Genomic DNA, 14,531 nt, shown 5'->3' with positions numbered 1-14,531 from the left:
TACTATTGTAGTATCAAGTCCTAAATAATCAGGTATTGAGGTTGTAAACCTGCAAACTTAGCACAAAAAGAAGCTAGCATGCTAACATTCTGATGCTAAGGACTGCAGGTGCAGCTCACCTAAACCTGCAAACTTGGCACAAAAAGAAGCTAGCATGCTAACATTCTGATGCTAAGGACTGCAGGTGCAGCTCACCTAAACCTGCAAACTTAGCACAAAAAGAAGCTAGCATGCTAACATTCTGATGCTAAGGACTGCAGGTGCAGCTCACCTGTGCGATGCGCTCAGCACTCTCCTTGCAGAACTGAGTGGGATGTCCAAAGTGCTGCACCAGGTGAGGCAGCAGACACAGCACGTTGAGAGGGAACCCTGTGGGCGAGCACACGTCAAGAGGAGGAGTGGTGGGGTGGTGAGGTGGTGATGCGGGTGCACCCACCCAGGGACTGGGAGCTGTCCACCACGGGCACGCGGGACACGGGTGTGAGCTGGCAGAAGAGCTGCAGGGTGAGGTCGGAGGTGGCCTGGGAGGTGAAGCCCTTCAGCAGCAGCTGCTGGATGCCCGAGAAGCCACTCCACCTCAGCTGAGCCTGCAGCTTCTCCAGGCGCTCTCGGTTCTCTGCTCGGTCCAGAGGGACCTGCCAGGTCACACATGACATGAAGAAGGAGGAAGACAACAATGGGGACGCATACAGAGTCCAACTAGGGTGGGAGCTTTCAACATTTTACACACTTTTCTCACTTTTCTCACATTTTGGGCATCTCGGGACTGCCCGGGTGGGATTTTTGAACATTTTTGGGACTTTTGCCGACTTTTCTCCCCCCCTTCCTGTGGGACTTGGCTGGGCGCGTTTTGGACATTTTGGGCATCCCGGCCGGTGGGACTCGAACCCCGGGTGGGATTTTTGAACATTTGACCGACTTTTCCCACTTTTCTCCCCCCCTTCCCGTGGGACTTTGCTGGGCACGTTTTGGACACTTTGGGCATCCCGGCCGGCAGCGGGACTTGAACATATTTTGGAACATTTTTGGGACTTTTGACGACTTTTCTCACTTTTCTCCCCACCTTCCCGTGGGACTTGGTTGGGCAAGTTTTAGACATTTTGGGCATCCCAGCCGGCAAGGGAACCCGGGTGTGATTTTAGAAAAATTTTCGGACTTTTGTCAACTTTCCTCACTTTTCTCTGGTTGCGTTTTGGACATTTTCGGCATCCCGGGACTTTTGCAGCCGGCAGCGGGACTTGTGGGACTCCAACCCGGGTGTGATTTTTCAACATTTTTGAGACTTTTGCCAACTTTTCTCCCCCCCTTCCCGTGCGACTTTGCTGGGTGCGTTTTGGACATTTTGGGCGGCCGGCGGCAGGACTTGTGGGACTCCGACCCGGGTGTGATTTTTCAACATTTTACCGACTTTTCCAAATTTTTTCCCCCCTCTATCCGTGGGACTTTGCTGGGCACGTTTTGGACACTTTGGGCATCCCGGCTGGCAGCGGGACTTGAACATATTTTTTAACATTTTTGGGACTTTTGACGACTTTTCTCACTTTTTTCCCCCCCTTCCCGTGGAACTTGGCTGGGTGCGTTTTGGACATTTTGGCCGGCGGCGGGACTTGTGGGACTAGAACCCGGGTGTGATTTTTGAACATTTTTGGGACTTTTGCCAACTTTTCTCCCCCCCTTCCCGTGGGACTTTGCTGGGTGTGTTTTGGACACTTTGGGCATCCCGGCTGGCAGCGGGACTTGAACATATTTTTGAACATTTTTGGGACTTTTGACGACTTTTCTCACTTTTCTCCCCACCTTCCAGTGGGACTTGGTTGGGCAAGTTTTAGACATTTTGGGCATCCCGGCCGGCAAGGGACTTGTGGGACTAGAACCCGGGTGTGATTTTAGAAACATTTTCTGACTTTTGTCGACTTTCCCCACTTTTCTCTGGTTGCGTTTTGGACATTTTGGGCATCCCGGGACTTTCGCAGCCGGCAGCGGGACTTGTGGGACTCCAACCCGGGTGTGATTTTTCAACATTTTTGGGACTTTTGCCGACTTTCCTCACTTTTCTCCCCCCCTTCCCGTGGGACTTGGCTGGGCGCGTTTTGGACATTTTGGGCATCCCGGGACTTGTGGGACTCCAACCCGGGTGTGATTTTTCAACATTTTACCGACTTTTCACACTTTTTTTCCCCCTCTACCTGTGGGACTTTGCTGGGCACGTTTTGGACATTTTGGACATCCCGGGACTTGTGCGGCCGGCGGCGGCACTTGTGGGACTCCAACCAGATTTTTCAACATTTTACCGACTTTTCCCACTTTTTTTCCCCCTCTACCTGTGGGACTTTGCTGGGCACGTTTTGGACAGTTTGGGCATCCCGGCCGGCAGCGGGAATTGAACATATTTTTGAATATTTTTGAACATTTTTGGGACTTTTGACGACTTTTCTCACTTTTCTCCCTACCTTCCAGTGGGACTTGGTTGGGCACGTTTTAGACATTTTGGGCATCCCGGCCATACCTGGGAACACATAGTGGTCCTTGACCTCACCGGTTTACAGTATTTTAATAAATATTCATTTCTTTATTAAATATATATTTAAATGTAACATTTAACATAATACAAACAGTTTTGTCCAGTTGTTACATTTTATTTCCTTACACTCGCAAGTATGCATTTATTTCACTTAGTTTTAGGGGTGTTGGAAGTAGTCTTTGCTTTTAAGTTGAATGTGCCAGTCTTGTCTTCTGTTGAGTCCTACAAAACGTTAATACTGTAAGTATTGTACTTATTACACACCAGCTGTTTGATTGTCACGGGCATCTTAGTTCATTATTATTAAAGACTTAAATATCTAGATCAACTTCAGGTCCATCTGTTGATACAAAGTATTTTTTTTAATTCCCTTTTTGTGAAACCCTCTTTTTTATGGCAGAAACACAAAATATGCTATATTTTTCTCCACCAAAATTTTGAAGTGTAATATTTAATGTGAAGTAATTGGAGCATCAAATAAGTCAATAATTCATAACCACATTCATTTTGATTCATTATTTTTTGAGCAATTAGAGTTTTAAAAAAAATCCCACTAATATTCTTTGGAATCTAAAAGTGTAAAAAATAAGTCTTTTTTTTTACTTTTTTTTTTACTTTGAAGTCTCTTGATCAACCTCAGATCTATCCGTCAATTATACGTATTATTTTTTTTTTAATGTTTTTTTTGTTTTATGCCCTTTTTGTCAAAGAAAACTTAGTTTTTTATTTGTCAAACACAAACTATACAATATTTCAAGTGTAACATTCGATGTGAAGTCATTGGAGCCTCAAATGAGTCAATAATTCATAACAACATTAATTATAATTATTATTATTTGAGTAATTACAGTTTAAAAGGTAAAAACCCCACTAATATTCTTTGGAATCTAAAAGGGGCCCACTCAAAAAAGTGGTAAAAATAAGACTTTTTTTTTTAACTATGAATTTTTTTAGATCAACCTCAGATCTATCCGTTAATTATACATTTTTATTAAAAAAAAATGTATGCCGTTTTTGTCAGGGAAAACTTGATTTTTTTTGGGCAAAGACAAAATATGCAATATTTCAAGTGTAATATTTAAAGTGAAGTAATTGGATCATCAAATAAGTCAATAATTCATAACCACATTAATTTTGATTCATTATTTTTTGAGCAATTACAGTATTTAAAAAATCCCACCAATATTATTTGGAATTTTAAAAGGGCCCCACTTATAAAAGTGTTAAAAATAAGTCTTTTATTTTTATTTTTTTACTTTGAAGTCTCTTGATCAACCTCAGATCTATCCGTCAATTATACATATTTTTTATTTTTAATGGGTTTTTTTTATGCCCTTTTTGTCAAAGAAAACTTAGTTTTTTATTTAATTATTTATTTCAAAATATGCAATATTTTAAGTGTAACATTCGATGTGAAGTCATTGGAGCCTCAAATGAGTCAATAATTCATAACAACATTAATTAGAATAATTATTATTTGAGCAATTACAGTTTAAAAGGTAAAAATCTCACTAATATTCTTTGGAATCTAAAAGAGGCCCACTCAAAAAAGTGGTAAAAATAAGACTTTTTTTTTTTAACTATGAATTTTCTAGATCAACCTCAGATCTAGAAAAACGACAATAATTTACAGTAAAAATTAAAATTCCTTCAAGATTTGACTGTGATTCTAGTTTTAAGGTGTGTCAGCACAATTATACGTTTTTATTTAAAAAAAAAAAAAAAAAAAAAAGTATGCTGTTTTTGTCACAGTTAACTAGGTTTTTTTTTGGCAAAGACAAAATAGGTAAAAAAGTTAAAAACCCCACTAATATTCTTTGGAATCTAAAAGGGGACCACTCAAAAAAGTGGTAAAAATAAGACATTTTTTTAAACTATGAATTTTCTAGATCAACCCCAGATCTATCCGTCAATTATACATTTTTATAAATTAAAAAAATGATGCCGTTTTTGTCACAGAAAACTTAAATATGCAATATTTAAAGTGTAATAATAATAATAATTCATAACAACATAGATTTTGATTCATTATTATTTTTTGAGCAATGACTTTGCAACTTTTTGTGGTTACATTCCACCCGTTTGTGCTTTTGTTCCATTTTTTAAAAATGTTTTCTTTAACAGTGTGTGTAGAATGTGCCGTCAAAAGAATTAGCTGGGGGCCCCAAACGGCCCCTGAGCCATATGTTGTAGGGGGGGGGGGGTGTTGGGGGGGTACCTTGGACAGCAGCTTGTGGACCAGGCGCAGGGACATCTGGTACTCAAACTCAAAGTCAGACTCCATGAGCGACACGGCCACCCAGAAGACGGTGGCCAGGATGGAGGAGGGGTGGGACACGTGGGCGGGGTCAGACAGCACGCTGGGGTCGATGCGATTGGTGGAGGAGGTGCAGGACCCGGGGCTCCTCCCCACCCGGGCCAGACCGTGACTGTTGCACGCCTGCGGGTGACAAAGGTGTCAGCGGGTGTGACCAGCCAGGTGGTGGTGGTGGTCTCTCCCTCCTACTTGTATGCGGTCCAGAGTGGCGCTGCGTGGCGGGTCGCTGGACTGGTAGCCGCACTCGCCAAACTTCTTGGGCACGGAGTAGGAGCGCTGGTGTCGCTGCGACGACAGGCCCACAAAACCCGGGCCGGGGAAGTTCAACTGGCCCGTGCTCTTGCGGTTCATCAGCTTGTCGCTCATCACAAAGTCCGGGGACGAGGTTCTGAAAGGAACATGCCGGATGGTGGGCGGAAGAAAGGAAGGAAGGAAGGAAGGAAGGAACACTTCCTGTACTGGCAGAAGCACACCTGGTGACAGCCGCCATGAGGTGGCTGTTCTTCAGAACTTTTTATTATTTTTTAAATGTTTTTTTTTGTTGTTGCTTGTTTTAAAAGTGTTAAAATAACTTATACAATTTTTTTTAGCATTAAATTTTCTAGTTTTTATTTGATGTTTTTTTTACTTGTTTTATGCCCTTTTTGTCAAAGAAAACTTCGTTTTTTGTCAGTTTGAAAAGTAAAAATCCCACTAATATCCAAAAGGTCCCCACTCATAAAAGTGTTAAAATAAGTTATACAATTTTTTTTTTTTTATTGAATTTTCTAGTTTTTATTTTTATGTTTTTTTTGCTTGTTTTATGCCCTTTTTTTTCTTTTTTTTGAAAGCTTAATGTTTTATTTGTCAAAGACAAAATAGAAAAGTAAAAATCCCACTAATATCCAAAAGGGCCCCACTCATAAAAGTGTTAAAATAAGTTATACAAATTTTTTTAGCATTGAATTTTCTAGTTTTTATTTGATGTTTTTTTTGCTTGTTTTATGCCATTTTTGTCAAAGAAAACTTAGTTTTTTGTCAGTTTGAAAAGTAAAAATCCCACTAATATCCAAACGGTCCCCACTCATAAAAGTGTTAAAAAAAGGTATACAATTTATTTTTTTTAATTGAATTTTCTAGTTTTTATTTTATGTTTTTTTTGCTTGTTTTATGCCCTTTTTTTTTTTTTTTTGAAAGCTTAATGTTTTATTTGTCAAAGACAAAATAGAAAAGTAAAAATCCCACTAATATCCAAAAGGGCCCCACTCATAAAAGTGTTAAAATAAGTTATACAAATTTTTTTAGCATTGAATTTTCTATTTTTTTTTAAATGTTTTTTTTGCTTGTTTTATGCCCTTTTTGTCAAAGAAAACTTCGTTTTTTGTCAGTTTGAAAAGTAAAAATCCCACTAATATCCAAAAGGTCCCCACTCATAAAAGTGTTAAAATAAGTCATACAATTTTATTTTTAAATTTAATTTTCTAGTTTTTTATTTTATGTTTTTTTTGCTTGTTTTATGCCCTTTTTTTTGGAAAGCTTAATGTTTTATTTGTCAAAGACAAAATAGAAAAGTAAAAATCCCACTAATATCCGAAAGGGCCCCACTCATAAAAGTGTTAAAATAAGTTATACAATTTTTTAGCATTGAATTTTCTAGTTTTTATTTGATGTTTTTTTTTTACTTGTTTTATGCCCTTTTTGTCAAAGAAAACTTTGTTTTTTGTCAGTTTGAAAAGTAAAAATCCCACTAATATCCAAAAGGGCCCCACTCCTAAAAGTGTTAAAATAAGTTATACAATTTTTTTTAACATTGAATTTTCTAGTTTTTATTTGATGTTTTTTTTACTTGTTTTATGCCATTTTTGTCAAAGAAAACTTAGCTTTTTTGTCAGTTTGAAAAGTAAAAATCCCACCAAAAGGTCCCCACTCATAAAAGTGTTAAAATAAGTCATACAATTATTTTTAACATTTAATTATTCTAGTTTATATTTTATGTTTTTTTTTCTTCTTGTTTTATGCCCTTTTTGTCAAAGAAAACTTAATGTTTTATTTGTCAAAAACAAAATATGCAATATTTTAAGTGTAATATTTAACGTGAAGTAATTGGAGAATAAGTCAATAATTCATAACAACATTAATTTTAATTCATTATTTTTTGAGCAATGTCAGTTAAAAAAAAATCCCACTAATATTATTTGGGAGCCTAAAGGGCCACACTCATAAAAGTGTTAAAATAAGTCATACCATTTTTTTTAACATTAAATTTTCTAGTTTTTATTTGATGGCTTTTTTTTTGCTTGTTTTATGCCCTTTTTGTCAAAGAAAACTTTGTTTTTTGTCAGTTTGAAAAGTAAAAATCCCACTAATATCCAAAAGGGCCCCACTCATAAAAGTGTTAAAATAAGTCATACAATTTTATTTTTAAATTTAATTTTCTAGTTTTTTATTTTATGTTTTTTTTGCTTGTTTTATGCCCTTTTTTTTTTGGAAAGCTTAATGTTTTATTTGTCAAAGACAAAATAGAAAAGTAAAAATCCCACTATTATCCAAAAGGGCCCCACTCATAAAAGTGTTAAAATAAGTTATACCATTTTTTTAGCATTGAATTTTCTAGTTTTTATTTGATGTTTTTTTGCTTGTTTTATGCCCTTTTTGTCAAAGAAAACTTCGTTTTTTGTCAGTTTGAAAAATAAAAATCCCACTAATATCCAAAAGGGCCCCACTCATAAAAGTGTTAAAATAAGTTATACCATTTTTTTTAGCATTGAATTTTCTAGTTTTTATTTGATGTTTTTTTTGCTTGTTTTATGCCCTCTTTGTCAAAGAAAACTTTGTTTTTTGTCAGTTTGAAAAGTAAAAATCCCACTAATATCTAAAAGGGCCCCACTCCTAAAAGTGTTAAAATAAGTCATACCATTTATTTTAACATTGAATTTTCTAGATTTTATTTTGTTTTTTTTGCTTGTTTTATGCCATTTTTGTCAAAGAAAACTTTGTTTTTTGTCAGTTTGAAAAGAAAAAATCCCACTAATATCCAAAAGATCCCCACTCATAAAAGTGTTAAAATAAGTCATACAATTTTTTTAGCATTGAATTTTCTAGTTTTTATTTGATGTTTTTTTTGCTTGTTTTATGCCCTTTTTGTCAAAGAAAACTTTGTTTTTTGTCAGTTTGAAAAGAAAAAAATCCCACTAATATCCAAAAGAGCCCCACTCCTAAAAGTGTTGAAATAAGTCATATAATTTTTTTTTAACATTGAATTTTCAGGGTTTTTAAAAAATGTTTTTTAGCTTGTTTTATGCCCTTTTTGTAAAAAAAAAAAAACAACTTAGTTTTTTGTCAGTTTGAAAAATAAAAATCCCACTAATATCCAAAAGGTCCCCACTCATAAAAGTGTTAAAATAAGTCATACCATTTTTTTAGCATTGAATTTTATAGTTTTTATTTGATTTTTGTTTTGCTTGTTTTATGCCATTTTTGTCTAAGAAAACTATGTTTTTGTCAGTTTGAAAAGAAAAAAATCCCACTAATATCCAAAAGGTCCCCACTCATAAAAGTGTTAAAATAAGTTATACAGTTTATTTTTTTTAATTGAATTTTCTAGTTTTTATTTTATGTTTTTTTTGCTTGTTTTATGCCCCTTTTTTTGTTTTGTTGAAAGCTTAATGTTTTATTTGTCAAAGACAAAATAGAAAAGTAAAAATCCCACTAATATCCAAAAGGGCCCCACTCATAAAAGTGTTAAAATAAGTTATACAAATTTTTTTAGCATTGAATTTTCTAGTTTTTATTTGATGTTTTTTTTGCTTGTTTTATGCCCTTTTTGTCAAAGAAAACTTCGTTTTTTGTCAGTTTGAAAAGTAAAAATCCCACTAATATCCAAAAGGGCCCCACTCCTAAAAGTGTTAAAATAAGTCATACCATTTATTTTAACATTGAATTTTCTAGATTTTATTTTGTTTTTTTTGCTTGTTTTATGCCCTTTTTGTCAAAGAAAATTTTAGTGTTTTGTCAGTTTGAAATTTAAAAATCCCACCAATATCCAAAAGAGCCCCACTCCTAAAAGTGTTAAAATAAGTCATATAATTTATATTTTTTAATTGAATTTTCTAGTTTTTATTTGATGTTTTTTTGGCTTGTTTTATGCCATTTTTGTCAAAGAAAACTTTGTTTTTGTCAGTTTGAAAAGAAAAAAATCCCACTAATATCCAAAAGATCCCCACTCATAAAAGTGTTAAAATAAGTCATACAATTTTTTTAGCATTGAATTTTCTAGTTTTTATTTGATGTTTTTTTTTGCTTGTTTTATGCCCTTTTTGTCAAAGAAAACTTTGTTTTTTGTCAGTTTGAAAAGAAAAAATCCCACTAATATCCAAAAGATCCCCACTCATAAAAGTGTTAAAATAAGTCATACAATTTATATTTTTTAATTGAATTTTCTAGTTTTTATTTGATGTTTTTTTGCTTGTTTTATGCCTTTTTTGTCAAAGAAAACTTTGTTTTTTGTCAGTTTAAAAAGAAAAAATCCCACTAATATCCAAAAGATCCCCACTCATAAAAGTGTTAAAATAAGTCATACAATTTATATTTTTTAATTGAATTTTCTAGTTTTTATTTGATGTTTTTTTGCTTGTTTTATGCCTTTTTTGTCAAAGAAAACTTCGTTTTTTGTCAGTTTGAAAAGAAAAAATCCCACTAATATCCAAAAGGTCCCCACTCATAAAAGTGTTAAAATAAGTTATAAAAAATTTTTTAGCATTGAATTTTCTAATTTTTATTTGATGTTTTTTTGCTTGTTTTATGCCATTTTTGTCAAAGAAAACTTTGTTTTTTGTCAGTTTGAAAAGAAAAAAATCCCACTAATATCCAAAAGATCCCCACTCATAAAAGTGTTAAAATAAGTTATACAATTTATATTTTTTAATTGAATTTTCTAGTTTTTATTTGATGTTTTTTTTACTTGTTTTATGCCCTTTTTGTCAAAGAAAACTAACCCTTTTTTTTGGTCAAACACACAATATGCGACATTTTCAGGAAGTACAGTCAGAAGCACACCTGGTGAGCGCCGCCATGAGGTCGCTGTTCTTCAGACACTCGGCCAGGTTGACCACCACCGACTCCAGCGTGAGCAGCACCTCCATCACGTAGCCCTGAAACAGCACACCGCTGCCTCACCCTGCCGATACTGCCGCTGTACGCCACTACCTACCTGCACCTCGTCCCCGTGCTCGCCCACCACCTCCACCAGGCGTGACACCAGGTCGGACACGGCGTGGTTGTTGATGGGCTGCTTGAGGGCTCGGAAGATCTGGAAGGAGCGTCCGGCGTAGTGGCGCGAGGAGCTGCAGAGCGCCGTCTGTAGGGCCACGTCGCTCAGCTGGTGCTCCAGGTGGAAGTCTGTGGGGAGGAACCACCACTCAGTCAGACTGGTTGCTACACCACACCAGTACCGGTATACCAGTACTAGTATACCTTAGTACCCCCATACTAATCAATCATATTCGCTACTATACCGCCTCTAAAAAGTACCACCAGAGTACTTACAAGCAATCCTGGCCTCCATGGCGACAAATAAAGTGAGTTTCTTACAAGTATCATTATCACTGGAGGACGAGGAATAGCCAAACATGCTTCACTACACACCGTAAAGGGGGATACAATAGCTCACCGGCGTCACAATGTAAACAAACGCCATGGGTGGATCTACACCTGACATCCACTGTAATGATACCAAGTATAGGGGCGATACTACTATGATTATGTTGATATTTTTGGGCATCACAACATCTTTCGTTTAAAAAAAAATTCATATTATGTTCATAAAGTCAGTAAATACGTCCCTGGACACATGAGGACTTTGAATACGACCAATGTATGATCCTGTAACTACTTGGCATCGCATCGATACCTAAATGTGTGGTATCATCCAAAACTAATTTTTTGGCATCACAGCATCTTCTTTCATTTTTTAAAAATTCACATGTTTATAAAGTCATTAAATATGTCCCTGGACACATGAGGACTTTGAATATGACCAATGTATGATACCTACTTGGTATCGGATCCATACCTAAATGTGTGGTATCATCCAAAACTAATTTTTTGGCATCACATCATCTTCTTTTGTTTAAAAAAAAAATTCATATTATGTTTATAAAGTCAGTAAATACGTCCCTGGACACATGAGGACTTTGAATATGACCAATGTATGATACCTATTTGGTATCGGATCAACACCTAAATGTGTGGTATCATCCAAAACTAATTTTTTGGCATCACAGCATCTTCTTTTGTTTAAAAAAAATTCATATTATGTTTATAAAGTCGGTAAATACGTCCCTGGACACATGAGGACTTTGAATATGACCAATGTATGATACCTACTTGGTATCGGATCGATACCTAAATGTGTGGTATCATCCAAAACTAATTTTTTAGCATCACAGCATCTTTTTTCGTTTTTAAAAAAATTCATATTATGTTTATAAAGTCAGTAAATACGTCCCTGGACACATAAGGACTTTGAATATGACCAATGTATGATACCTACTTGGTATCGGATCGACACCTAAATGTGTGGTATCATCCAAAACTAATTTTTTTAGCATCACAGCATCTTTTTTCGTTTTTTTTTAATTCATATTATGTTTATAAAGTCAGTAAATACGTCCCTGGACACATGAGGACTTTGAATATGACCAATATATGATACATACTTGGTATCGGATCGACACCTAAATGTGTGGTATCATCCAAAACTAATTTTTTGGCATCACAGCAGAATAGCCTTTATGTTATTCCAGATGTGGAGTCCTCCTCACCTGACTTGGACTCCTTGAAGACGGAGACGACATGGCGCAGGAAGCTGGAGAGCTGCTCCGTGCTCTTGGAGTTGGGGTTCTTGGGCGTGATGTCCTCGTGTGCCCACAGGGGTCCCAGCGCTCTGAGCAACAACAACACAGTACTCCAGGCACTGCACACCCACCACCGGTAGCACCACACACCCGTTACACACGTCCTCACACACATCTACACGTGGCTCAAAACCCATTCATTTGAAGTTGAAATGATCACAATTAGCTTGAATGTTAGCATGACAAGTTAGCATGCTAACGTTAGCTTTACCTGCATGATGAAGACACGTCTCGAAAGCCATGAAGTTTAAGTTGAAATGATCACAGTTAGCTTGACTGTTAGCATGACAAGTTAGCATGCTAATGTTACGCAGATTTTCTCGATGGTTGTTTTTCACATGTAAAATCACTTCCTGGCCAGGTCACTCTCGGAAAAGAGATTCTGATCTCAATTAGTTTTTCAGCTGGTTAAATCAAGGATATTGATATTGATCATGTTAGCATGATAATATAGGGACAGCTAGCATACCGACACCCAATATTAAAAGCCAGGATTTTTAGGTTTATACGAATACAATTTGAAAAAAATGCTATTATATTCCCATTAATTCCCTTATATTCCCATATATTCCCATTAGTTCCCTTATATTCCCATTTGTTCCCTTATATTCCCATTAATTCCCTTATATTCCCATATATTCCCATTAGTTCCCTTATATTCCCATTAGTTCCCTTATATTCCCATTAGTTCCCATTAATTCCCTTATATTCCCATGAGTTTCCTTATATTCCCATTAGTTCCCTTATATTCCCATTAATTCCCTTATATTCCCATTAATTCCCATATATTCCCATTAATTCCCATATATTCCCATTAATTCCCTTATATTCCCATTAATTCCCATATATTCCCATTAATTCCCATTAATTCCCTTATATTCCCATTAATTCCCTTATATTCCCATTAATTCCCATATATTCCCATTAATTCCCTTATATTCCCATATATTCCCATTAATTCCCTTATATTCCCATATATTCCCATTAATTCCCTTATATTCCCATTAATTCCCTTATATTCCCATTAATTCCCATTAATTCCCATATATTCCCATTAATTCCCTTATATTCCCATATATTCCCATTAATTCCCATATATTTCCATTAATTCCCATATATTCCCATTAATTCCCATATATTCCTATTAATTCCCATATATTCCCATTAATTCCCTTATATTCCCATTAATTCCCTTATATTCCCATTAATTCCCATATATTCCCATTAATTCCCATATATTTCCATTAATTCCCATATATTCCCATTATTCCCATATATTCCCATTAATTCCCTTATATTCCCATATATTCCCATTATTCCCATATATTCCTATTAATTCCCATTAATTCCCATATATTCCCATTAATTCCCATATATTCCCATTAATTCCCATATATTCCCATTAATTCCCATATATTCCTATTAATTCCCATTAATTCTCATATATTCCCATTAATTCCCATATATTCCCATTAATTCCCATATATTTCCATTAATTCCCATATATTCCCATATATTCCCATTAATTCCCTTATATTCCCATTAATTCCCTTATATTCCCATATATTCCCATATATTCCCATTAATTCCCATATATTCCCATTAATTCCCATATATTCCCATTAATTCCCATTAATTCTCATATATTCCCATTAATTCCCATATATTCCTATTAATTCCCATATATTCCCATTAATTCCCATATATTCCCATTAATTCCAATATATTCCCATTAATTCCCATATATCCCCATATATTCCCATTAATTCCCATATATTCCCATTAATTCCCTTATATTCCCATTAATTCCCATATATTCCCATTAATTCCCATTAATTCCCATATATTCCCATTAATTCCCATATATTCCCATTAATTCCCATATATTCCCATTAATTCCCATATATTCCCATTAATTCCCATGTATTCCCATTAATTCCCATATATTCCCATTAATTCCCATATATTCCCATTAATTCCCTTATATTCCCAATAATTCCCATTAATTTCCATTAATTCCCATATATTCCCATTAATTCCCATATATTCCCATTATTTCTCATATATTCCCATTAATTCCCATATATTCCCATTAATTCCCATATATTCCCATATATTCCCATTGATTCCCATATATTCCCATTAATTCCCATATATCCCCATATATTCCCATTAATTCCCATATATTCCCATTAATTCCCATATATCCCCATATATTCCCATTAATTCCCATATATCCCCATATATTCCCATTAATTCCCATATATCCCCATATATTCCCATTAATTACCATATATTCCCATTAATTCCCATATATCCCCATATATTCCCATTAATTCCCATATATCCCCATTAATTCCCATATATCCCCATATATTCCCATTAATTCCCATATATTCCCATTAATTCCCATATATCCCCATATATTCCCATTAATTCCCATATATATCCATTAATTCCCATATATATCCATTAATTCCCATATATTCCCATTAATTCCCATATATCCCCATTAATTCCCATATATTCCCATTAATTCCCATATATTCCCATATATCACCATTAATTCCCATATATTCCCATTAATTCCCATATATTCCCATTAATTCCCATATATCCCCATATATTCCCATTAATTCCCATATATCCCCATAAATTCCCATTAATTCCCATATATTCCCATTAATTCCCATATACCCCCATTAATTTCCATATATCCCCATTAATTCCCATATAGTCCCATTAATTCCCATATATCCCCATTAATTCCCATATAGTCCCATTAATTCCCATATATCCC

General features: G+C 35.2%; 1 protein-coding gene across 1 annotated transcript in view; it reads right to left on the bottom strand.

The window, feature by feature from the left end:
* The window catches only part of fryb (furry homolog b (Drosophila)), a 184,905-nt gene that overhangs the window by 25,501 nt on the left and 144,873 nt on the right, over positions 1 to 14,531 (bottom strand). Inside the window, exons 43-49 of the mRNA XM_062046964.1 lie at positions 11,639 to 11,760; positions 10,027 to 10,214; positions 9,873 to 9,967; positions 5,028 to 5,226; positions 4,740 to 4,961; positions 437 to 635; positions 272 to 369 (exon numbers count right to left, since the gene is read on the bottom strand). Coding sequence (XP_061902948.1) covers positions 272 to 369; positions 437 to 635; positions 4,740 to 4,961; positions 5,028 to 5,226; positions 9,873 to 9,967; positions 10,027 to 10,214; positions 11,639 to 11,760 — 1,123 coding nt within the window. The remainder of the gene's footprint in view (positions 1 to 271; positions 370 to 436; positions 636 to 4,739; positions 4,962 to 5,027; positions 5,227 to 9,872; positions 9,968 to 10,026; positions 10,215 to 11,638; positions 11,761 to 14,531) is intronic.

The sequence above is a fragment of the Entelurus aequoreus genome, linkage group LG05 (assembly GCF_033978785.1).
Source record: "Entelurus aequoreus isolate RoL-2023_Sb linkage group LG05, RoL_Eaeq_v1.1, whole genome shotgun sequence".
Taxonomy (NCBI): Eukaryota; Metazoa; Chordata; class Actinopteri; order Syngnathiformes; family Syngnathidae; genus Entelurus; species Entelurus aequoreus.
This window is presented reverse-complemented; position numbering and strand designations above follow the sequence as displayed.